This window comes from Macrotis lagotis, chromosome X, assembly GCF_037893015.1.
Source record: "Macrotis lagotis isolate mMagLag1 chromosome X, bilby.v1.9.chrom.fasta, whole genome shotgun sequence".
Classification (NCBI taxonomy): domain Eukaryota; kingdom Metazoa; phylum Chordata; class Mammalia; order Peramelemorphia; family Peramelidae; genus Macrotis; species Macrotis lagotis.
Genome location: NC_133666.1, coordinates 241,935,839 through 241,963,428, shown reverse-complemented (window position 1 = coordinate 241,963,428; position 27,590 = coordinate 241,935,839). Strand labels below are relative to the sequence as shown.

Here is a 27,590-nt window from a genome sequence, read left to right as displayed (position 1 = left end):
AACAACTCTAGAGCTCTACCTCCCACCAACAGACTGGTAAAGTTAACCAAAAAGAGAAAATGAAGAATTGTTATAGGAACTCTGTGAGAGAGCAGGCACATTAGTTCATTGCTGGCAGGATTGTGAATTGATTCAACCTCTCAGGAAAGTAATTTGGAACTATTTCTAAAATGTCACTAAACTTGACATATCTTTGACCCAACGATACCCCCTACTAGACATAAACCTCAAAGAGAAAAGACAGTATATGCACAAAAAATATTTATATATCAGCACAGTGGAGAAAGTGGAGTAGCAGCAGCAAAAATATTCCTCCAAGTAAACATAAAAAAAAAAATCCCAGACCAAATCCTTATTGGGAAATTCAAGAAAATTAATCATAGTAAGACATTTTTCCAGTATAGATTGGCAAGGAAGGTAAACAGAAGGTTGTAGACACTAGGGGTGGGTTCTGGCTATGAATGACTTAATATATGGTATTCCAGGGCAAGTAACAGGCTATGCAAAAAAAGATTCCAAATTCAGCAGAGAGGGACCTGATCTTTGGCAGAATATAGAGACTGGTGCCAACTGGATGTTATTCACTACCTCAATTCTGGGTCACAGATCCAGGACACAATAAGGAAGGGACCTGCATGGGGGGGGGGGCAGGAAGGAGAGACAAGTGGGAGGTAGAGAAGAAGGGGCAGTCCTGGTGAGAAATAGATATGGCCTCTGGAATATATACTGAGAAAGGACTAAATTCAGAAGCAGCTGTGTCACTCAGATCCCATGAGCCAGAGTAAGGTCTTGCTTCCAGTCTCTATCCTGACAGAAAGCATAGATTACTAGGGCAGGAATCCCAGACCAAAGGCAAACCTACAATTCTGTCCCTGTGAAACAGCAGAGCTTTCCAGTTGACTGACAGTAGCTGAGTTCATAAGCACCCACTTGAGTAACACTCAACCCAACTGATCTGAGTTCAAACCCTGAAGGTTTGAAGGTCCCAAAACTGTACTCTGATAGGCCTGTGAATAACATAATACTTAGTACCCCAAGAAAGTGGCAAAAGGAGAAACGCACATATTCCCTTTAGAAGTAAGAAAACTCCACCATCAAAAGCTATTACAGTAACAGTGAAACTCAAGGCACAAACCTAGATATAAACAGGCAATTTTCAGAAGAAGAAATCAAAGCTATCAATAATCACATGAAAAAATTCTCTAAATCACTACTGATTAGAGAAATGAAAATAAAAATAACTCTGAAATACCACTCACATTCATTAGATTAAATGCTAGAAGGGATATGGAAAAATTGGTACACTAATGCACTGTTAGCAGAGTTGTAAACTAGTCCAACTATTCTGAGAGAGCATTTTGGAAATATGCCCAAAAGGCTACAAAAAAACTGTGCATACCCTTTGATCTAGCAATACCACTTCAGGGTCTGAATCCCAAAAAGATCACATAAAAGGGAAAAGTTCTCACATGTACAAAAATATTCATAGCAACTTTTTGTGGTAGCAAAAAACTGAAAATTGAGGCGATGTCTATCAACTAGGGAATGCCGGAACAAGTTGTGGTATATAAATGTAATTGAATATTATCTTGCTTTAAGAAATGACAAGCAGATCAGGGACAATTTTGGGCTACCTGTGATGGAGAATACCATTTGTATCCAGAGAAAGAACTGTGGAGTTTAAACAAAGACCAAAGACCTTTAACTTAGAAAAAAAAGTTATCTATTATGTAATTCTTCTATCTCTTATACTTTATTTTTCTTCCTTAGGGATATGATTTCTCTCTCATCACATTCAACTTAGATCAGTGTATACTATGGAAACAATGTAAAGACTAACAGACTGCCTTCTGTGGGGGTGGGGGGAGGGAAGCAAGATTAGGAGGAAAACTGTAAAACTCAAAATAAATAAAATCTTTAAAAAAATGACAAGCAGGTTAATTTCAGAAAAATCTGTTACGACTTTACATGAACTAATGCTGAGTAATTCAAACAGAACCAAGAAAACATTATACACAGTAACAGTAACACTGTAAGGATTAACCTATGAAAGACTTAGACAATGATCCAAGTCTCAAGATGCAAAATGCTATCACCTTCAGAGAAAAGATTAACTGATGAACTCTAAATGCAAATGTATACTTTTTAAACTTTATTTTCTTGTTTGTTTTCTTTAATGTTATTAATATGAAAATGTTTTACATTACCTCATATGAATAACTAAAATCAAACTGCTTACTTTCTCAAGGAGAGAGAAGCAGAAATGAAAGAGAAAATGATTTTGGCACTCAAAATTTTTAAAAATTTTACCTGTAATTGGGAAATATTAAACAAAATAAATGAAAAAAATGGGGACAGTTAGATGGCGCAGAGCAATAGTCTTGGAGTCAGGAGGACCTGAATTCAAATCCAGCCTAAGACACACATAGCTATATGACCTTGGACATATCACTTAACCCCATTGCCTTGCAAAAAAAAAAAAAAACACCACAAACCTAGAAGAAAGTGAACCCAAACCCACTATAAGAAAAGTCTTTAAGAATAAGTCAAATTTAGGCAAAAGTTCAACTAAAATTCCTGGAAGAATTGAAGCAATTTTAAAAAAAGAATAAAAGAATTGTTTTTATATAGGAAATGAGAGGGCAGGGGGAAAATACTGAAGAAAAAATGAGAGTTAGGGAAGAAAAAAATATCTTCTGAAAAACCCCAAAATGAAAGTGCCAGAGCTTTTCAAGAGCTTCCACAAGCAAAGAAAAAAACACTGTAAGAAGTCAGAAAGAACTCAACTACAAATGAGCCACAATCAGAATTACACATGATTAAAAGCCATTATAAAGGAGAAGAATGCTTGGAATATCATATTCCAAAAAAGGCAAATGATAAAGTCTTACAACAAAGAAAATTATACCCAATAAAAGGGGGGGGAATTTTTTTAAGGTGAAATTGGCAGCTAAGTGGCCTAGAATTCCAGGCCTGGAATCAGGAATACTTGAGCTAAGACATTTACTAGCTGAATAAGTCACTTAAGTTGTTTGCCTCAATTTCCTCACCTGTAAAATAATAGCACTTATCTCCCAGGGTTGTTGTGAGGTTCAAGTGAAGTAACAGTTTTAAAGCACTTAGCACTTTCTTGACACAAAAGAAGTGCCATATAAATGTTGGTTATTATTATCATAATCATCATCATCATTAAATAAAAGACTTTCAAACATTCCTGATAAAAGCAGAGCTACAAAGGAATCCCAAAATACAAACACAGGAGTTAAAACAAAAATAAAAAGGGGAAACAAATTCACAAGAAAAATGATTAGGGACTAAACAAGGATTAAACTGTAGATAATATGGAGAGATGACACATGTTCCCTTCTCAAGAATCATTCAGGGAGTCTAAATTCTCAGAAGGCCTAGGGGAGATGACTAGAAAAAGAGAGTAAGAGAAGTAAACTTTGAAGAAAGAAGAATGATGAAAAATTTACCTCCCACAGACCAGGGATCATAAGTATAAGTCTATATAAACAAGGAGTTAGAGATAGATGCTGCCACTTCTTACACACACAGACACACACACACAAACACTCACTCACTCACTCTATTTCACCCAACTGGGAAACAGAAAAGAAATAGGAGAAGAGGAAGGATGGATTAAAAAAGTGAGTAGATGTCCATCAATTGGAAAATGGCTGAACAAGTTGTGATGTATAATTGTGGAAGAATATAACTATGTTGTAAAAAAAGAAGTCTTCCCAGGAAGATTTGTATAAACTGATGCAAAATGAAGTGAACAACAGAATAATTTATAAAATAACAAAAATATTTTAATGACCAATATCTTTGAAAGAACTTAAAAGACTCAGATGCTTGAGTGAGACATACACATATATATGCATGTGTGTTTGTATATATATTGTACATATGTTTGTTTGGACCTGGCTAAAGTGGACATTTGTTTTTCTTGCATATTTTTTTTCCTTCCCTCTCTAATTCATTCTTGAATCTGGACATCTTCACTTCTGTCCTTCCTGCCTTCTCAACCTAGAGATGCTTCCATTCCTGTAGCCTCTTATTCCTAATGTGCATAGCAACACATCATCAACATTATGAATCAGTGCTCATGTTCATTTTTCTACCAGCTCTGCTCCTGCCTCTCCAGACTTTTACGAGTTTTGTTTACAAGAAAGATTTTGTTTCCCATGGGGGAAGAGGTGGGAGAGGGAGAAAAGGTGGATTTTTGCTAACTGAAAAAAATAAAATTTAATTAAAAAGAAAGCAAAAGTTTTTGTTGTACAAAACAGCTAGAAACAAAACTGAATGCCTATCAATTAAGGTATAACTGAGCAAACTGTGGTATATGAAAATGTGATAAAACAATATATTGTGCCATAAGAAACAAGGACATAAATTCAAAGAAACTTTGGAGGATTCATATGAACTAAGAGTAAGATTATCATAAGTGAGAGAACAAGTTATATTATGACTATGCCATATATGAAAAAACAATTGTGAGGTAACTGAGAACTATGATAGATGTGATGACCAAAATAACTCCAGAGGACTAATGATGAATCATGCTTCTTGGCAGAGATAAAGAAAGAGGCCTACATTTTCAGACATAGTTGAAGCTTAATTATTCTCATTTGATATGAGAGAGATTTCTTTTTGTGGATTGGGAGGGGGGCCATTTATGAGGAGAATTTAAGAGATGTTAACAGTGAAACAAAAAACTAAAACCTTAAGTGGTTAATCATGACATTTCTCCTTTTAAAAAAACAGGAGAGATGTTCAAAAAGGGACATATACAGATAAACATCAAAACTGGAAGTACCACAATATAATCTACACTTTTTTTAAAGTTGTACATAATAGAGATTCCTAGTGTCATGTACAATCCCCTGTTCTTAATTATATAAGGAAATATAGATGCTCATTGATGATGGTTAAGGTCAGATTGTTTAACTTATATTTAGTATATACATTTAAAAAGATACATAATAGAATTTCAAAATTTCAGATACAATCATCTTTTCTATATTTTTTATTAAAATGTTGAATTTGGATAAGTTCATAATATAGAGTTCATAAAGTATAAAATAATATAAAGTTCACAAAGTATAAAATAAAGATAGATATATATATGAGTTGCATAGAATTTGAATGAAAGATGAAATCATGGATTCATTGACAACAAAATTTTAAACTCACTTATTTAACTACCTTTTCTATTTCTCTTTGTGTAGCTCCTTCTTTTTTCAAACGTTCTTGTTCTAGACACTTGGCATTGTAATTTTCCTTGGATTTTTGGAGGGCCTGAGTTATACTTTGAATATTTTGTACAGCTTCTAGAGTTCCTGCAACTTCTTCCTTAGTCTGTTAAACAACAAGCAAATCATCAAAATGATATAAAGGGAAAACAATACTTAGCATTTATTACTTGGTAAGAAAAAGAAATACCTTTTTGTGAGATTTTACTTGCTCTTCTCCATACTTCTGTACTTCCTTTATTAGTTCTTGCAACTTCCGAACAAGCTCCAAGTGGCAGCTTGCTAATTTTTCTGTTGATGACTTAAATACATCCCACACAGGTGCAAATGTTCTAAAAAAAAAAAATCACAAGTAATCACAAATATAGTTAGATCATATCTTAATTCTATATTATTACTTTTTTCTTAATTTCAGCAAATATTAATTCAAATCAAGCATGAAGATATTCAGAAGATGAATTCATAAATGATTTTCTTCTCTTGTAGCTCTACCCACCTGCCTTCTTATCCTAGAGATACTTCCTCCCTATAGCGTGGTACTCCAAATGTCTTGCCCACAATCTACATGTGATCAAGTGATCATGTTTGTTTCTCTCCCAGCTCTCCTCCTTGCCTCTCCTCCATTATCCCTCCTCATTCCCTCCCCTAAAAAAAGGGTGCAGAAATGATCTTCATGGCCTCGGGTATCAACATATAAATTTCCAAAGTTCAAATCAGAAAAAAAAAATCTCCAAAACAGAAGGCAATCATGGCCTTATGGGTATCACTTGCTAAAAGATCTGATGGTACAATGGAATGAGCACTGGGCAAATCCCTTAACCTTCCTAAGCTTCAGTTTCCTCATCTTTAGAAAAAGGGTGCTGTTAGAAGACCTCTAAGGTCCCTTTCAATTCTAAAGCTATGATCCTATAATTCACAACAGTCTATAGCAAGAAGGGAAGGGATAAAATTTTAGGAAAAATGAAAAGATTAAATAGGAGAAGCAGAGCAATAAAGATTTACCTATGTAGAAAATCATGAACCTGAAAAGAGGAGCATTAAGGAAATCATCTGAGTGAAGAAGGAAGAAGGAAAAAAAGTGATTTTATAGTGAAGAGTACATGTCAAACTGCAAACCAACTTGAAGAAATGAATGAAGAAGTTAAATGCAATTAAGTGTAAAATCCTACACTTAGGTTTTAAAAAAAAACACAACTACATAAGTACAGAATGAGGCAAGACTTAACCAAAATACATTTAATGGGAAAAGAAATATGGTTCTATAGAATAAAATAACAAAAAAAAAAATTAATGTCTTCTTAGGCTGTATTAAAAGAAACAGGAGAGGTGTACAGAACAAGAAAGAAGATATATGAAGTCTACCTAAGTAAATAATATCACCAATAATTTGTCCTAGGACCCTGTATTTGAAGGAACAACATGATACAATAGAATGACTATATGTAAAATGAGCATTGGGGTGGCTAGGTGGAGCAGTGGATAGAGCACTAGCCCTGGAGTCAGGAGGACCTGAGTTCAAATCTGGCCTCAGACACTTAATAATTACCTAGCTGTGTGGCCTTGGGCAAGCCACTTAACCCCATTTGCCTTGCAAAAACCTAAAAAAAAAAAAATTATGGCAGAACAACTTAAGTCCATTTAAGAAATCCAAGGATCATTCTATATTCTTTGCATATTACCCATAACATGATCACTAAATTATTAAATAAAAGTAGGAAATATGAAGTGTCTAATTCATTTCAAATCTTTTAACTGATTTTAAATAAATTTTCTACTTAACCTCCACAATCTTTCAAAAAGAAAAACTTTAGGACATATATAAGCTATTCTACTGGTCAAATACAAACTTCTCTCCCCCCCAACCTCATTCCCCAATTTGACTTGTACAAAACCTGTGGGCAGTCTATAATTACATATTTAGAATGATAAAATACTGAGAAATAAGGTCTCTCCACAGTAACAGAAACATCAGCAACAGCTTGCCACAGCATGCTAAAGGATCCTATTCCAGACACCCAATACTGGTGCTGTAAGGTAAAAGCAGAAATTCCTACCTATATTCCCAAGTGATGGCCTACATCCTTTCCTACTACCCCTCAAAAGAGGAATTCTTAACCTTTTCTTTCTTACATACCACTCTGGCAGTCTGCAAAAGCTTATGGACCATTCTCTGAACAATGCTTTTGAATTCATAAAATAAAATAGATTGCAAAAAAAATCATTTATATTGAAATAATATTTTTTTAAAAAACATCTTCATCAATCCCAGGAAAAGAACCTTTGCTTTAGGGATAAAAATCTCACAGAAAAATTCTTCAGCTCACCTCTCTCCTATTTGCCCTAGGCAAGAAAGAACTGCTACTTGTGAGAAAGGAAATTCTTAGGAGTTAGTCTCCTTAAAAGGCAAACTTTGTCCTGTGGGTTTAGCCCCTACTTGTAGAGGAGACTGTATAAAATTCACTATCACTGAAAAAATAATAAAGAAGAGAAAGAGGGATAACATACTCCACAGATTAGGATTCCCAAACTCTGCAAATGATTCAGATACTGCACTGGATATAGAAGGAAAGACTGGAATGATCCATTTGTGAATTCGCTACCTTCTTAGCCAGGAATATTCAATTTCTCATATTTGTTTAGTGTTCAAAATTTTATCACTTTCTTAGATTTTTTTTTCTTTGGTTTTTGGTTTTTTGCAAGGCAATGGGGTTAAGTGACTTTCCCAAGGTCACTCAGATAAGTAAATATTAAGTGTCTTAAATCACATTTGAACTCAGGTCCTCCTGACTCCAGAGCTGATGCTCCATCCACTATGCCACCTAGGTGACCACATAAATACTTTTTAACTTGCTATATATAATGCGAAATTTTTGTGTGACAGAAGCTTATTTGCTTTTAGAAAAGAAAAATTACTTGCTTTCTCTAAGTGGATTGTGTTTTAACCTCAATAATTTTTCAATGTAAACCTATTTTTTCCCTTTCAATGAGATCTCATAGATTCATAATTTTTAATAAAGGATTATCAATGTACAGAAATAAATGATATACTTTACCGACACAGGAACACATAAAATCAAGCAAAAAAAAAAGAGAGAAACAAACTATATTAACTTACCCAAGCTGTGTATAATTGCTTGCCGATTTTGCTAGTTTTGTCATTGATCGTGAATATGCCTCTTCTATTGTAGCCCTGTTTAAAAAGAAATAAAATCCACATAACTCTATTTAAAGTTTAGTGTCCCAAAGCTATTACACCTATATTAGTACCAGATATAAGTCAAATCACTATATTAAAAAATAAACATTTTTATTATCATGATTTTCTTTTCAAAGATTCAAATGCTTTTACAAGCAGATCAGACTATAAGGAGCTAATTAACACTTATATCTATTCTAAAAAGGATTCATGAAACTTAAAATTAACCACAATATGGTTATCTCTTCCTTCTTTTATTTAGTAGCACTTAGTGATTACTACAGGAAACTGAAGAGTAATGTTTATGTTCTCTACTACTGAATCACCATGTAAATCACTTGGTATAATACTTAATAATACTACAAGATATTTTACATACTTTTTATTAGTGTGATATGTCATTGACATTACACCTATTTTACAGATCAGGAAACTGAGGATCAGTGATCTTCCCCAAATTAAATAATGAATCATCAGCTACTTAATTCCAATTACCTTGAAGTTACTATCTACTAGTTTCTACAGCTCTTAAAATTGTAGTTTATACATTAATCAGTTTAAATCTCTGGTTTGCTGCAGGGTAAGAAGGAAGCATCAACGACGGATACCAGGAAAACTGGTCCTTTCTACAAAGTTGGAGGCCACCACATATAAATTTTCTGGAATTGAACTAGGAAAATAATTTGCCCCCTTTCAAGACTTAGGAATAAAGACTGATTATATAACCTGTCATCTATTTACATACTTTATTTAAATGACTAATTCCTTTTTAAATCTAATGCTTTAAACCACAACAAAGTAGGCATAACTACCTAAAGTATTACTAATATGACAAAATGTTATAACAGTCATAATAAAAAAAAGTAGAAGGATAACCCAAGGATCAACAGAGTGAAATGAGGGGAAATTTTATCATCTATACCTCCAAATAGTTGATAAAACTAAAATATGGGTGTAGTTTTCTAAAGACACCTTAACTACAATTTTCATCCAGTTATCTTCTACTACCTTGGTTTCTGTAAGACCAAACCATCCCAATGTCTCCTACATGTTTTTCTGGATTTCCCTGCCCTGACCCCAAATTACAGAGAGACAATTTAAAAATATCAAATCCTAGGCCCAGGCCAAGATGGCGACAAGAAAGGATCCAGTCTTAGGCGCTCTCTGATAAAACTCATAAACTAAGGACTCTTAACAAAACTTTCAAGAGACAGAACCCACAGAGGGACCCAATGAGGCAGTTCTCCTACTCAAGGTAACCTGGAAAAGAGCAGAAAGGCTCTGCTCCCTGGGGTCGGAGGAGCAGCCCACCAGAGGGGTGGCCCACCTGACTGAAAGAACTTCAGCCTCCCGGAGGCAGCCCCAGAGCGCTGGGAGCCGCGGCTCACAGCAGCGGGGGCATTTCCTGACCTACACCCCAGGGAGCACTGGGCACAAAGTGGGGGAACAGCTGGAGACCTCTGCCAGAGCGAGCACATGGAGCCCAGCCCTCAGGGCACACAGCAAGCAACTTGGTCTTTTGGCAGTCCGGATCCAGGAACAGAATCAGGCAGAGCTAGTAAGCATGAGCCCATTGAACCTAGGAAGGAGAGTGAAAAGAGAGAGACTGCAGAGCTCTGTCCTTTGCCGCTGGAACAGGACTCTGGGGCACTGACCACATTCAGATCCTGATAGCAGTCTAGGTCCCCCCAGAAGGCCCCCTCCACCTCAGCCCTGTGGCAGAGGGGGGTACATATGGTCATTCACAGACCAGGAGGAAGAACAGAGCCTCACACACTGAGACCCTTGTGGGAGTGTCCCAAAAGCTCAGGAAACACCCCCAAAACAGGCTGAGGATGGGAAAAATGAGCAAGCAGAGAAAAAAGAGAAACACAATTGAGAAATATTTTGCAAATGAGCCCAAGAAGGATCAAAATACTCAGTCTGAAGATGAGGAAGCACAAGCTCCTGCATCTAAAGACTCCAAGAAAAACAGAAATTGGGCTCAGGCTATGACAGAGATCAAAAAAGACTCTGAAAAATCAAATGAGGGAGTTAGAAGAAAAACTGGGAAAAGAAATGAGAGAGATGCAGGAAAAACATGAAAATGAAGTCAGCAGTTTAGTCAAGGAAATCCAAAAAAATGCTGAAGAAAATAGCATGCTAAAAACCAGCTTAAGTCAAATGGATAAAACAGTTCAAAAAAGTTATGGAGGAGAGGAATGCTTTAAAAAGCAGAATGGGCCAGATGGAAAAAGAGATAAGAAAACTCTCTGAGGAGAACAAATCCTTCAGACAAAGAATAGAATTCAAGGAGATTGATGAATTTGCCAGAAATCAGGAATCAATACTTCAAAACCAAAAAAAATGAAAAATTAGAAGAAAATGTGAAATATCTCATTGAAAAAACAACTGATATAGAAAACAGACTTAGGAAAGATAATTTAAAAATTACTGGAATACCTGAAAGTCATGATCAGGAAAAGAGCCTTGACATCATTTTCAAAGAATTACTAGAGGAAAATTGCCCTGATATTCTAGAAGCAGAGGGCAAAATAAAAATGGAGAGAATCCACCGATCCCCCTGAGAAAGAGATCCCAAAAAACAAACCCCTAGGAATATTATAGCCAAGTTCCAGAACTCCCAAGTCAAAGAGAAAATATTACAAGCAGCCAGAAGGACACAGTTCAAATATCATGGAGCTGCAGTCAGGATCACACAGGACTTAGCAGCAGCTACATTGGAAGCTCGTAGGGCTTGGAATATAATATACCGGAAGGCAAAAGAGCCTAGAATGCAACCAAGAATCAACTACCCAGCAAGGCTGAATGTCCTCTTCCAGGGAAAAAGATGGACTTTCAATGAACCAGAAGAATTTCAAATGTTCCTTTTGGAATGGCCAGAGCTGAACAGAAGGTTTGATCTTCAGATACAGGACTCGGGTGAAGCACAGAGATTGGAGGAGAAGGGGAAAATATGAGGGACTTAATGATGATGAACTACATGTATCCCTGCACAGAAAAATGACACTGATAATACTCATATGAACCTTCTCAGTTAATAGAGCAGATAGAGGGAGTTTTTATAGTTGAAGCACAGGAGAAAGCTGAATTCAAAGATAAAATATGGTGTAAAAATGGAGTAAATAGAAAAAAAGGGAAATGTAATGGAAGAAAGAAAAAGGAGAGGGGGAATAGGCCAAGATATTTCATATAATAAGATTCTTCTTTATTTTAATGAGCTATTGCAATGATATGGAAGGGGGGAAGGCAAGGGGGAATGAAGGAAACTTTGCTCTCATCAGAGGTGGTTAGGAGAGGAAACAGCATATATACTCAATGGGGTATAGGCATTTGGAATAAGGAGAGGGGACGACAGGGGGAAGGCGGGGGATGTGAGTGATGGAGGAGAGGATGGGCCATGGGGGGAGAGTAGCCAGATATAAAACATTTTCTTTTTTACTTATTGCAAGGGGCTGGGATTGGATGGCCTGTCCGAGACCACAGGGCCAGGTGGATTCTGGGCCTAAGGGGTGGTATGGGGGCTCAGGGCCTCTTGGCCCCAGGACCAGGGATCTGTCTGCTGTGCCACTCAGCGACCCTACAGCAGAGTCAGAGTGAAAGGAGAAAATATAGCACATGGTAGTGGAGAAATACGAAAGGAGGGAGTTGTGATCAGCAATGGCAACGGTGGAAAAATATCGAAGTAACTTTTGCCATGGACTTATCATAAAGAATGTGATCCACCCACGACAGAGTTGTTGGTGTTGGAACAAAGACTCAAGCACATTTATGATTATGATTATTATTATTATTATTATTATTATTATTATTATTATTATTATTGGGGGGGTGCAGGGCAAATGGGGCTGGGTGGCCTACCTGGGGCCACCTAGCAGGGTGATCCTTGGGTGTCTGAGGCCGGATTTGGACCCAGGTGCTCCTGGCTCAAGGGCCAATGCTCTGTCCACCACCCAGCCACCCCTACTATTATTACTATTTTATTTTATTTTGGGTCTTTTTTTTCTTTTTTTTGATTTTGCAGGGAGGGCAGTGGGGTTCAGGTGGCTTGCATATCACACAGCTGGGTGATTGTTGGGTGTACGGGCCGGATGTGGGCTCGGGTGCTCGTGGCTACAAGGCTGATGCTCCGTCCATTGCACCACCTGGCCATACCTACAATTATTACTATTATTTTTTTAATTTTAATTTTTTTCTCTCCCCTTTACTTTATCGCTGAAGCAAGTCTATATTTATGGGGGGAGGGGTATCTCATTTACTCTTAAACAAGAATATTTTACTAATGTAAAAATAACATTAATTGTACAAAATTAGAATAAATATTAAATAAAAAAATTTTAAAAAAAAATCCTAGGCCCATTTTCCTTTTCTTTATATTCTTCCCCCAGGAAGTACATAATTCTATTCTTCTAACCGTTTTCTAAAATGACAGGATAACATACATATATAAGAACTGAAGAGATAGTGATGTCTAGAAGCAAATAACAAAGTTTGAAAGAGAAGATTATTTGGGAGGAAAAGTAGTGATTTCAGTTTCAGATATATTGAGTTTAAAATCTCTCTGGGACATTGAGTTTGAAATGTCCAACCAGGCATCTGCATGATAAGGATGAGGAGCCTGTAGAAGAGATTAAAAGGGTAGTGAACCAGGAGAGAGTAATGCCATAAAAAAACTACAGAAAAATACTGTCACCAGTATCAAATGGGTCTAGAAGGTTGAGGACTGAGAAAAGGCCATCAGATCAAGCAATTCAATCCAAATGATGAATCATACTACCCATTCTTAACTGAAAGATAACGGAAGATATATGACATAAATTTTTTAATATGGCCAATGCAGTAATATTTTGTCTATTCATATTAGTCATGAGGGAGAAGGGAAAGAGAAAAATAAATGCTTAGTAATTGAAAAAATTAAAATGAAATAAAGTAAAATGAAGTTAGCCAGATCTTTAAAAAGAGATCATTGCTAAATTTTAATTATGATAAGATCAGAAGACAAACTGCAAGGAGATGATATAACAGATGGAGGCAGCAAGAGTAGATAATTTTATCAAAGAGTTTAGCTAAAGAGGGAAGAAAGATATAGGATGATAGCTTGAAGAGAATGGTAGAATTCAGTAATTTTTTTTTTTAATTTAAGAATGGGGCACAGTTCTCTTAGAGCTAACAATGCTGCTGCTGACATGGTGAACAGTCCCAAACCTTCAGAACTCATCAAAAAGATCGGCAAGCACCATATTCTCAAAAAGTGACATACTACAAGAGCAAAATTTTTTCTACACTCAGGGAAAAGGAGGCTATGACCAAAAGTAGGTAGTGATCAAAGTCAATTTTCCACAAAAACTGAGAGAGCACGAAAAGGATTATATTGGGGCATGTCAGCAGACTGGAGGAGGCTAGAAATTAAGAGAAGATGTAAATACAATGAACTGGGAGAAGATAAGACAAGAAAAGACCAAGTGATGCAGGATCTAAGCTTCATCTTTTTTTCATAATAAAAACAAAATGTTGAAGCTATGATATTTAAATTCTTGGATCTCATTTTGCTATTCTGAGAGGGAAAAGTCTTGAGTTATATAACTATGCAAAGCTTTCCCGAACTTAGAAAAACCTAACTAATGCTTGAAAAAGTAACTAACTTATTCAGTTACTAAATCAGATTTAAATGTCGTTCACACAAATATGTTCTAGTGAATCTTAGTTTCAAAATCTTTTCTCATTCAGAAAGTCCACTTGGGGATCTCAAGGGTCCTTGGTTTCTAATACTACAATTCAATCCATTACTTACTACCTATGGGCCCAGGTGAGCTGGTGGCTGGGAATAGAGATGCAAATGAATAACAAGAAGCCAATTCAAAGCCAAGCCTAATATATATAAAGAGTCATACTGGTATGCAGCAAATCAACAGTGAAGTCATCACCTTCAAAGACTTTTTCAAAGTATTATCACAAAGAAGAAACTACTTTCCATATTTACTTAAAGAATAATCCTTCATTTTATTTATATGTACTTCTGACACACTCTGGTTATATGACTCAGGAAAAGTTACTCAAATCAATGTTCCAAGAAACTCTAAATTATGAGTTGCATAGCAGTTGCTGATATTGCACTGGTGATGGTAGATTCTTCACTTGGAATACTTACCTGCATTAATGATATCACATGTCTGGACTTTTTCATTTATTTTCAAATAGAAAGAGGGATCTTAATATAGGGCTCATGAACATGTTTGTTTTGTTTTCCTTTTTTTACATTTTGAAAACTATTAACATAATTGGTTTCCTTTATAATCCTAGGTGTTTTTTTATGCACTTACTTAAAAGAATTATTCTGAGAAGGAATCCATAAGCTTCACCATAGGTTTCCCCAAAAGATCTCATGACATAAAAGATTAAGAATTTCAAATATTTTCATCATAATATTCAAATAGCACCATGTGCCAGGCACTATGCTAACACTGTACAATTATAATCTCATTTGATCCATATAACAGCCTGTAACACAGGTATTACTATGATTCCCCTTTTACAAATGAGCAAAGCTGAGACAAACATAGGTTAAGTAACTTGTTCAGGGTCACAGAGCTTCTGAGGCCACATATGAACTCAGGGCTTCCCAATTTGAGGCTCACTGCTCATATGAATCTACTCTAATCAGAGATTTCACCATTCCCTAAAATTATTCATCCCTATTCCTTTTCCTGAATTTATGTATACTGTTCTGGGATAACTGGATTACCTTCCTCTCTATATATTCAATTTCTACTCCTCACTTCTAGATTAGCTCAAGTTCCATTTCTCCAATTAAGCTTTCTCGAAAAAATCCAGCCAATATATCTTTTAACCTCTTTCCCACTCCTTAGTATTTGTCTAACTCAAATATTTGGATACTCAATCTCCTATATTTGATTTGTGCTTTTCTTAGCTTCCCAATTATTTGGGTGTTATGAGTAGCAAAGTAGAGTGGAGAGATTACTACAATGAGAGTCAAGAAATAGGAGTTCAAGCCCAAACTATACCACTAATTAGCTATGTAAATCATAGCCAAGTCAATCCAGTCTCTGAGGAAAGACAGAGACAGAAAGGAGGAACTGTATAGTCCCAACTTGTCAGCAGTGATCAAAGCATCCAACAATGCCTGATTGGCTTCAAGTCAGGTGAAAATAAGCTTCAAGTTACAGGGAAAGATTAATTTATATTGCATAGTTCATTCTCTGATGATAAATGAGGGGTAACATCAATAAAACCGTAACTAGATGTTTCTATCATAAACTGACTCATAACAGCACTTTTGTGTTATATCATTAATAACCAAAATCTGATTTGAATAGCCCTAAAATTAGGATATTCTAAAAGAGATCCTTATTGTTCTTATAAATATAATAAGATAGAATTTTTAAAGCAATATCTAGCAGTTAAACATTCAGTGATTTATATAATTTCATAATTTAGTTTTTCTTATAGACTTACAGCAATTCTTTTTGGCTAAAGAAAAAACATTTATTTGTGGACCACAAAAGAATTCTTTCACATAAAATATTTATTGTATTACTGTATCATAAAATGAAAACTATAAGGTTGAAACTGTGTAGTTTCAAAATGTCTGGTTACTTCTATACAAACTTAACAAAAAATGCCAATATCACTTTAGAAGTTTTTCTCTTAAAAAATTAAAATGAAATATTAATATAAAAAAACATACCTTTCCCTTACAAAATCTGCGAGTTCTTTTGTTGATATTTGTCCATGTTTCATGTTATGGTAGAGTACATCAAAGCCACTATTTCTTTCCCCCTAAAGGTTACAAAGATTTTTAGTTAAAAAAAAAACCGTATCTTTAGAACAGTGTAATAAACATTAACACTCAAAATGATGAGTTCTCCCTTGTCTTCCTTCCCACTACCAGTTACTAATTCAATTCAAAATGTTTTAAACTTTGTTTTAATAACATTTCAAGTGATAAACTCCTTATTCCAAATAAAATCAACTGCCATTACCTTACAGCTTTTAAAACATCAAACCAGCTTGAGTGAAGAAAGGAAGAAAATCAAGACATTTTAGTTTTAAAGTAACTGTGAAGCCCTTTCAATTTTTATTACATCTCAGAAAGACTGATTCTTTTTAAAAGCTATTATTAAATGATTCCTGCTACCTTTAACTCAGTAATTTTTTATAAACATGGCTATCATAATAGATTTTAAACTGAAGTTCATGGTCTAGTTTTATCTTTTGGTGAATTTGAGAAGGGAGAAACATGGGAATTACAAGCTTCCACAAAGGAAAGAAGTATCTTATTTGTTCAGAATTGGTACTGATTAAAAATCTTAGCTTAATCACCAGGAAGGGCAAATATTTCTGGATATACTGTCCCATCTTTAACAAGTTTAGTGCTATATAATCATAGATAAAATTAATACTCTACAAATGACAAAGTTGCTCAATATTCAAAACACCAGCAAATCAAATCCTTTATAGATAAAACATACAAAGGACTCATAATAAACTTAACAAGTACATATGGTTACCAGAATTCATTCAAACAGCAAAGTTCTATTTCCAAATTATTAGCTTTATATCTTAACATTAAAGTCCAATATTAGTAACAAGAAAATGGAAAAATTCAAATAGCTCTTGGTTGCTAACTATCTTAAGATTTTAACTTAGACTTGATCATTTCTTTCCTTCAAATATACAATTAAGCAGTTCAGTCGGGTTTCCCTGTAATAGTGAAAGAAAAAAAAACTAATGATGAGGTATATTTGTTGTAAACGAAAACAATCCCATAAACAAATATTATGCAATCTGAAACCTAGCTTTTTCCACAATTCAAAGAAAACAGGAAACAGATTACAGGAACTTCCACAGTTATGCTAAAGTGGTCCCTAATAAGCTATGAAAGGTATGGAAAGTATGTATGTTGCTACACATATAGCAAATTACAGTCTTATAGTTATGCTTCAGTATTGTAATCATCTTGGAATTTTGGGCATTCCTTTCTGAACTTTTTTTAAAAGGCTAATTAGAATCTTTACTGAACAAATATTTTCAATTTAGAAAATGTCTGGGGTTTTTAACATTCAAATAAAAGATAGAAGCATATTTAGCAATTAACTTTGGCCTTCTGAATTATCCTGTGCCATCTAAACGAGAGGGAAGCAGTCTTCCATAGTAGATACAGCACTGGTCTTTGATTCAGGAAAACAAATCTAGGTTCCAGTTCAATCTCTGACATATACTAGCTATGTGACCCTGGGTCAGCTATTTAACCTCTGAAAGCTCTAGGAAGCTTTAAATATATAAGACAGAGAGACAATATTGACCTGCATTAATAGAAGCTTCTCATCAAAAGCTGTCTATACTAGGGACAGCTAGGTGGCACAGTGGATAGAGCAATGGCCCTGGAGTCAGGGGTACCTGACTTCAAATCCGGACTCAGACATTTAATAATTGCCTAGTTGTGCGGCCTTGGGTAAGTCACTTAACCCCAATACCTTGCAAAAAACAAACAAAAAAGAGTTCTCTATACTAATGATTTTAAAAGGTTCTGTAACTATCTCTATTCAAAAGATCATTATTCCCCCTAATAGTTGAACATAACCTGAGATAAAAAAAAAATTCCTAATAGTTTAGGTCAAGATTGGTTGTACAAACTCAAGGACTACACACTACAGCAAGCAGTCAAATCTTTGACTTTCTAATTCTATTAGTCACATATAAGTCTGTGATATCACATCTATTCAAAATTCAGTTATTCAAACATTGCCAAAAATTCAAAAGAATGTCAGATAGATCTCAGAAGACAATTTTTTAACCAAACCTGTGATTTCATTAGTATAATGAGCTTTAATGAAGAATTTCCTATGCCAATGTTGTAAAATAATAAAAATGATAATATAATAATATTAAGTACTATTTACATAAGGCTTTTATGGTTTGCAAAGCACTCTCAATTGCTTTTCACAATAACCCTGGGAGGTTATTATTATAAACTGGGTGTTATTGCTATCTCCATTTTACAGATGAAGAAATTGCATCAGACAGTTAAATAGACTGCCTAAGTTCACACAGCTCTTTTAAGTATATTTAAGTCTGAATTTGAACTCAGATCTTCCTGACCCCTGGTTCAGTGTTCCATTCACTGTACCCTCTGGCTGCCTATAAGTAGCTCAAATGTATGTTCTTTGTCCTTCCCGCAAGACTTGGCACAAATTAGATAGGCATGCTAACAGGACTGCAACATAAGAATTGTCAAAGAACCTGGACTAACTAGTCCAGAACCACAATATTAGAGCCAGGTTTTCTTGATTTTGAGACCTGCTTTCAACATTCCCCCATAGACAGTCATGTTGCTAAAATAGATGCCATAAAGTCCAGGTACCTAAAGATGATGTATTTTGCTCAAATAAGAATCTTTTTAGTTCCTTATTCAGAACTCATTTACTCTGATTTTTATACTTGTCTAACATATACCTGATCTCCATATCCCCAATAGATTACAAGTTACAAATTAGAAGGGAGGAAGAGAAAGTCAATAACTGTTTAGTAAGAATTCCAAAGTACTTCACAGATAATATCTTTTTTGATCCTCAGTCCTATGATGTAGGTGCTTTTAACTCCATTTTACAGATGAAGAAACTGAGACAAGTTAAATGACTTGACCATGGAGACAACTTAAACTCCAGTTTTCCTGACTCCCAAGTCCAAAAAGTGCTCAGGTTGACTATGTCCACAAGTTTTAAAGTCATACTTTCATACTTCAGTCAATAGGAAGGTGAGTAGTATGGCAGAAATGATAAGACAGTTGAACCCAGAAAAGGAATTTAAGCAAAGTATAGATTTTGGAGACTTTGCAATTCCCAAGAATCACAACCCATCTGCTTCCCTTCTCATGAATTCATTAATTATAATTCCCAATTTTATATTTTGCCTCACTGTCTTAATTTCCAAAACATATATTTTTGAGGAAGAAAACACAGAAACTAGGGTATGTAAAAATTTTGACAGCTTTATCTATAATAACAAAAAATAAAAATAATCCCCATGTCCAATAATTAAGGAAAGACTGAACAAACTGGTAGATTACATAAAAATAATGAAAAAATATGAGGAATATGGAAAAAATTCTAAATTATTTGAATAGAAGAAAGCAAAATTAGAATATTTTATACTCAATATTGATAATTATATGAAAAACAAAAAGCATTTTGGGGGGCCACCACTAACATTTCTCCAGTGAATACTATCAAAGTTCTCTGCTTGGCCATGGGGGAGATATAAAATTTAGATAAAACAGGAACACTGACTTCATAGAATTTAATATATGTAAGAGAGGCAGGACAACACTACAGATATTGAAAACACGTGATATTTCATTAATGTATCATCAAGACTAAACAAGGCTGTTAGTGAAGGGGGGCAAGGAGGGGTTGGAAAGAAGGAATTATAAAGCCAAAGCTTCCAGAAGGAGCTAACATTTAAGTTTTGATTTAAAAGATGAGAAGGAATTTAGAGGTAATAACATGAGAACCTAGGGGATCCCTTGATAGGAAGAGTTAATCTAATATGGCTTCACATAGCACATGAAAAGGAAAAATATGAGATAAAGAGAAACTGGTATTCAAATTATAGAGGGTTTTCCAATGCCAGTAAAGTTTGAATTTTGTTTCACAGAAACTAAGGAAGATTTTTTGAACACAAGCAGCAGCAAAATTAAGAACTAGCTGGAAGGTGAAAGAGCAGCAAGAGGAAGACCTGAAAGGAAGTTACTATACTAGCTCAGGAGAGTATTAATGAAGGCTTTAAACTAGAATGGGGGGGTAAATGGGAATTAAGAAGTGGGGATATAAAAAAAAAATTGAAAAAATGAAAAAAAAAGTGGGGATATGTGAGAGGAAAATTGTATGGAAAGAATCAACAGGAGAGAATCTATAAGGATGTAAGTACCTATTATTTGACAGGACAATACAAAGACAGGACATAAAACACAAATGCAAAAAGTGAAAAGTCCCTAGCTTTAAGAAGCTTAATTCTCCAAAAGGGTCATAATCACCATTTAGATAAGATGATAGGGGACAGGAATGAAAGAATAATAAGGAAAATAAGGAAAAGTTTTGCAGATACTCAAGTTGATCCCTAACTGAAGTCATGAGTTCCTAGAAGTAGAAGAAAAGCATGGTAGAGAACCTATGCAAAAAGGCAGCAGTTAGAATAGAGCACAGCCTATAAAGGAACAAGCCTGCCTAGAACACACAAGGAATAAATGAGAAAACTTGCAAAGAGACTTAGAATACAGAGTGGAGACAAATTATGAAAGAATTAAAATAACATAGAGTTTGTGTTTTATCCTATAGGCAATGGGGAGGCATAGATGGATTTTAAGCAGGGAAATGATATAGTCGAGCCTGTGCTTTATATAGGAAGTATAATTAGTAGGCTCCTGCAATAATTCCAGGCAGGAAGCAAAGAAAACTAGGATGATCTAGTTGAGTAAAAAGAAGGGGATAAATCTGAAAAATGTGAAGAGGTGGAATGGCCAAGACATGGCAATCAACTGGATATGGGTAGTGAGATGGTAACAAAACCAGATGACTGGTAGAATCCCACAAAGAGGGAAATCTCAGTCAAAGATAACCCCCAAAGTTATGATCATGATTAAATGGATGAATGTTAAAGGCCATACACAAAAATAGTGAGGCCAGTAAGTTTACAATGCAGAGTGAAGGGAAAACATAATGAACTCTTCTTGGAACATAATGATACATGGTATTTTATGATTACAAGGAGTTTTATAAAAAATTACCTCATTCAAAGCTTACAAAAAACTCGGTGAAGCATATAAATAAATTACTGTCTCCATTTTACTGAAAAGGAAATGGACTGAGACATGAATAATTTCCCCAAACTCACAGGGCTAACTGAGTAGCAAAACTAGAATTTGATTTCAAATCTTCCTACTTCAAAACCCAAAGCTTTTCCTTCCTTTTTATCAGTAAGTTACAATTACAGTTATTTCACAGGTAGCTGAGGATGTGGATCCAAAGAATCAGGCCTAAATATGCTTGATAGCTGCACTGCATTTTAAAACTTTGGGCTTAACTAAGATTACCAGATTCTTGGAACGTGTACGTTAGAGGGACAAAGAAAGGATGCAGGAACCAGGGAAGAAATCAGAGAATTGCAGAAGCAGAAGGAAAACCAGAAGACTAAAGGGCAGCAAGATGGTTCAGAGGATAGTATACCAGCCCTGAAGTCAGAAGGGACCTGAGTTCAAATCTAGGCTCAGACATGGACTAGCTGTGTGACCCTGAAAAGGAAAAAAAAAGCAAAGCAAACCTGAAGACTAGTGTATATGAAACTGCCAGAGGAAAAAATGTCCTAAAATGGAAAAGATTAACACAGCCAAAAGCTCCAGAAAACTCAAAGATGAAGACTGAAAAAACCCCCACTGATTATTATGTTTTCATCAGTGACCTGACAAGTTTCCTTTCTTATCTTTTTAGACATTTTGTTTTACTCTCCCTTCATGAACTCTTAGTCTCAGGAAAATTGGTTGACTGCTTCCCAAACTTAACACTCCATCATCACCCTGCATGGCTTTGAGTATTGAGAACACCCTCCTCCACGCCTACCTCTAAAAATTATTAACTTTCCTTAAGGTTTTCCTGATGCCTAAGATTGTTAGTCTCTCTCATGTATTACTTGTCTGTCTGTCTGTCTCTCTCTCTATATATATATCTATACACACACACACATATGTGCGTGTATATGTATGTATTTTATATTCAGTATAATGTAAGCTACTCAAGGGAAGTGTTTTCATCCTTGTCTTTTCATTTCTAGTGTTAAGATAGAATAGTATAATAGCACTGTATAATCCCTACAATAGTAAACATTTTATAAATGCTGGCTAAATGAATTCTCCAATACTTATGGATAAATAGAACATGTCTTTTTTTGAAATGTAATGAATAACCAGAGATACAAGCTAAAGTGTCTATGCAATCTGCTCTTTTAAAACATCAAGATACAAGACAATTCATAGTAACCAAGTTTTCTTTCAAATTAAAATGACTTTCTTGAAGGAGATTGGTCAGTTTATCTTGTGGATGATAGTCCTACAAAAAAGTTAAATGAATACTCAGAAAAGATAATATTCCACAAGAGAAAAAACAAACAGAAGAAGAAAAGGTTAGAACACCAGGAGTTCTTAACCTGAGGTCCTTGGACAAGGATCTGAAATCTTGGATGGGGAAAAAAAAAAAGAATTAAATCTTTTCTTTTCACTCATCCTCGAACTGAAATTTGAAAATTCTTTCAATTATTTAAAACTATTACTTTGAGAAGGATTCCACTGATTTCACCAGACTGCCGAGGGGGTCCATGACTCTAAACAGATTAAGAAGGAGCAACCAGGTGACCCAATGAATAAAGTACTGACCCTGGCTGGAGTCAGGAGGACCTTGAGTTCAAATATAACCACTTGATATTTACTAGCTGTGTGATCTTGGGCAAGTCACTTAATCCCACTGCCACATAAAAACAAAAAAAAAATGTTAAAAATAATAAAAATCTAAGGAATCCATGAATTAAGACTTGTTACTGAATATCAAATCTATATTTTGAACAAGCAACAAAAAAGGCAATGAGCTGGGAATCTAGAATTCAAAAAGAAATAGGGAACAAAACTGACTTGCATTTCAGAAACTGTATGGTAATTTCAATGAGTTTAAGCTTCTCACAAACACAAAAACTAATTTATTTATTTATTTATTAGCATCTTTCCAGTGATACTATATGATTCAATTAATTGAATTAATTCCAAGTAAAACTATGGGTTTATTGGGCCACAAGTATTTATGTATTAAGGGCTTACTATGAGACAAGTACTATGAATACAAGTAAGTAGAAAGATAATGACTGATCTTTAAATTCAGCCTCAAACACTTAAAAATTGCCTAGCTATGTGATCTTTATCCCTTAACTCCATTGTCTTAAAATAAAACAAAAAACAACAACAACAAAAAAAGACTGCATTCTAAAGACAGAAAACAACACATAAAAGGAAGCTGAAAAAAAGATGGGATTGTAGAGGCTGGGAAATTACAAAATTTACAGTGCAGCCTTGGAGAGGAATGAAACATGGCTACCCCAGATGTTCTCCTTAAATGGGGGTACTAGGAGGAACCATCCAATCTGAGGGAGAGACTGCAAGGATTGGAAGGTACTTCCAATGTGTGAAGTTTCAGGCTGGTGTTTATTTTTCAGAATGAAGAAGTTTTTTATGATGGAGAAAATCTGGAATACAATCTGAAGACAAATGACAGTGAAGGGGTGGCAATAGAAAGATGCATGGTAGATATGAATAGGTTATTAGAAAAAGAAGTGGGTCTTCATGTAAACAGAATAATAATGATACATTATAAACATACCATCCTAATGTGGCTTTAGTATTGGTAGAATGGCAAAAGATCTAGAGGAAGACTTAGAGATGTCCTATAAAGGATTTATAGGAAGTCATAAGATAGGGATTGCACAAGATGAGAAATTATGATGGATGGTATTGTTGGATTGTTTGGTTGTTGACAAATCATGGATTGACAGAGGAATGTAAGAGTAAAAGAGAGATTTATTAAGAAGCTGTTTACAATAGGACCACTAGGTGGCGCAGTAGGTAGAGTACTAGCCCTGGAGTCAGGAGTACCTGAGTTCAAATACCGCCTCCAACACTTAATAATTACCTAGCTGTGTGGCCTTGGGCAAGCCACTTTAACCCCATTGCCTTATAAAAAAACAAACAAAAAAAAAAACCTTAAACAAAAGAAGTTGTTACAACACAAAAAGATAGAAAAAGTTAAGAGATCATTAAAGGCCATGCAGATTTTAGGTGCTACAGATTAACCAAGCAGGCCAGCAGCAGATTAATTTGCAAGTAAGAGGTCAGAAGAAAAGAGATCTTAGCGTGGGGGTGCTCGGGTCCCAGTCCTGCCTTTGGGAGTGGTTTAGGGGTCTTGTATTGGGGAGTTTGTTTCTGGTCAGGGTGGTTGGAGGTCTTTGTAGGAAATGTTTAAGATGACTGTGGAGCCTACATAATTTAGCATCCAATTTGACATTTGACCCACAGGTGAAAGCATGACCAAGGTCAAAGTAAAAGTCAAGAGGAAGTGTTTTAATAGTGTAGAGGTTACAAGAATCAGTTCTATATATATATATATATATATATATATATATGTGTGTGTATATATGTATATATGTATATATGTATATATATATAATTACATAATTTTAACTGTACAAAAAAGATTTCAAAATTTGAATCCAATTACAATATATTTCCTATATCCACAATTTACTACATCAATAGGATCCATACTACTGCAAGAATTACATAATGAGCTCATGAATCCACTGAACTACATATCTCATCCTCTCTCCATTCCATAGATTATAAACTATGTTCTAGACATGTACTTAATAAATGTTTGTCAAATGAAAGGAAAAGTATTTATTAAGTGTCTACTATGTATGCCAGGCACTAAGATAAATACTAGGGGGTTGCATGTGCACATAGACACACACACACACACACACACACACACACAGAGACAAGATGATCAAGAAGCTTATATGTTAATAGAGGTAGCCAGTAAAGATTTTTTTTAGTCTGGGAAGTCACAGAGATACAGATTGTAACTATAGAGCAATTAAGCAATGCTTTCAAAAGTCATATGTATGTTGATTTGATTAATTTCCAGAGAAAAACACAGAAGGGGGAGGGGAGAGGGATGGAAGATAGATGAAGTTGAAAAAGCCTGGTTACATAGTTGGAATGTGGAGATAAATAACATATATTACATCTAATTGGCATATTAGTCTATTAGAATTATTCTGAGCTTAACAAACTTAAAAAAAAAAAAGAAACACCAACTTTCCAATATCGGAGAATATCAAGAGTTACAAAGTGTCATGGAGTCCAGTCAAGCAATTTATTTCTAAAAAAAACATTATAAATTAATCAAAAGTTCAAGAGTCAGTACTTAGAGCTCAAATGCATAATCGAATGGCAATCAGAAGTTACAGAAGACAGCATACAGGAATAGAGTGAGCACTAAATTTGGGGTTAAACAGAGACTAAATCCTGTTGTTCTACTTCAACACCTCTATGTCCTCCACATCTCCACATCCATCCCCTTCCCTCCACTCAAGAGTCAACAACCTAGTTCAGGTCAGTAGCACACTAGTCCTCCTCTTAATCTCAAATATACCCTTTATCTATCCTTCACAGTTTATCAAACTGATTTTCTGAAGTGTAAATCTGACCATGTTCTCTCCTATTCAATATACACCAGGATTTCTCTATTAGCTACAGGATTAATATAAACAATTCTTTTCAATATTTAGGCTTCTACATCCCTCCACAAATACTGTGGTCCTGTAAAACTGATCTTAATAATCATGCTCTACCATGGCTTCCATCTTCTATCTCCGTGTCTTTGCACTGACTGTCCTCCATAAATGTACTCTACTACTTCCTTCTCCCCTCCATTTTTCAGAACCATTCATTTCTTTCAAAGCTCAGCACAAGTACCACTTTCTACAAAGGGCCTTTTCTGGTTTCCCAGCTCTCAATTCCAGGGGGTAGTTCCTCCACCCACAATCAACTTTTATTTATTTTGACTATACCTTACCCATACATATAGTCTTCTCTTGCTAAACTGTAAGCTTCTTGAGGGTAGGGACTAATTTTACTTTTATTCTTTTCTCTTTTGTACCTAGAATCTGGCACCTTGGCCCACAGCAGCTGCTCAGGAAAGGTACAATCTCTTAACCAGGTAATTGTAGAAAGGTCCTTTCCAACTCTAAAAGTCCTGTCTCCAGGTAACATTGGGCTAAATCCCCAAAAGCTTCAGGGCCCAGTTTCTGCATCTGGAAAGTAAAATTAGAAGATTCTTTAGGGGTTTTTTTTGAGTTTGAAAGATTAATATTAAATGTTCTCCTCTTATTGTCCTGTTTTACGCACCTGGCATGGAGAAAACAAAGTTGATTTCTGAATCCTGTTGACATATCTATAGTTATGCCACAATTCCTGATACCATTTTTCAACATCTTTTTTGCTTCATCTGAAGACAAGAACTTTCATATTACACCTACCTTTATTTTTTGGAAGGGGAGGGGGAGGGGAGGCAATCAGAGTTAAGTGACTTGAGCTAAAAAAAGTATCAAGTATCTGAGGCCAAATTTGAACTCAGACCTTCCTGCCTCCAGGGCTCTATCCACCATCTAGCTGTCCTTCCATCTTTATTTTTAAGCATTTTGTTTTTATCTTATTTTTAACTTAATCTTATTTTTACATTATACCTAATTTTAAGAAATATTTGTTATAAAGAGAAATAGAAAAATTCCCTGTTAATTTCTAACAAAGTAAGGCTTAAGAAACTATATTTCAGTTACAGTAAACCTCAGTGGTTATTCCACGAACAAGACATTCCACCCCTTGGCTCCAGTATTTCTCTGGCTGTCCCCTATGTCTGGAACATTCTCCTTCCTCTGTTCTGACTACTGAAACCTTTCAGTCTCAATTCAAATCCCACCTTCTATAGGAAATCTTTCCAAATTCCTCTTAATTCCAGTGCCTTCTCTCTATTATGTCCAACTTGTCCTCTAGAAGTCTGTTTTAACTAAAAATGCCAAATCTTCATGGCATGCAGAAAACAAGCATTTATTAAGTGCCTGCTACGCACTAGGTATTTTATCAAATACTATCTTATTTGAGACTCACAACAACTTTGTGAGGTAGGTACCATCATCATCATCATCATCACCATCATTATTATTATTCCCATTTTATAGATGGCAGATAGAGGTTAAATGATTTGCCAGTATCACAGCTAGTCAATGTAAGGCTAGATTTGAGCCAAGTTTTTCTAACTATCCACTGGGACACCTAAACTGCTTCTGGAGGAATAATGAATTTCAAAATATTTCCTACTGAAAAATCTATATTACACTTTTGTAATGGAAACTTACCAGGGTAAAAAATATAAGAGTTGTTTCAAAAAGGTATTTTTCCCTCGGGGAGGGTAACTATATATAATATTACAATGCATCACCGTGAAAATAATTATAATCATAAATAT

At 35.2% G+C, this 27,590-nt stretch overlaps 1 protein-coding gene across 6 annotated transcripts in view; it reads right to left on the bottom strand.

The window, feature by feature from the left end:
- The window catches only part of FCHO2 (FCH and mu domain containing endocytic adaptor 2), a 147,130-nt gene that overhangs the window by 107,452 nt on the left and 12,088 nt on the right, over window positions 1-27,590 (bottom strand). For 5 of the 6 annotated variants that reach the window (XM_074208559.1, XM_074208560.1, XM_074208563.1 and 2 more), the window contains exons 2-5: window positions 16,160-16,251; window positions 8,374-8,448; window positions 5,449-5,590; window positions 5,212-5,364 (exon numbers count right to left, since the gene is read on the bottom strand). In XM_074208559.1, the coding sequence (XP_074064660.1) occupies window positions 5,212-5,364; window positions 5,449-5,590; window positions 8,374-8,448; window positions 16,160-16,251 (462 nt within the window). Of the gene's footprint in view, window positions 1-5,211; window positions 5,365-5,448; window positions 5,591-8,373; window positions 8,449-16,159; window positions 16,252-26,225; window positions 26,380-27,590 lie in introns of all 6 variants that reach the window. The other variant, XM_074208562.1, reaches the window with a different exon arrangement.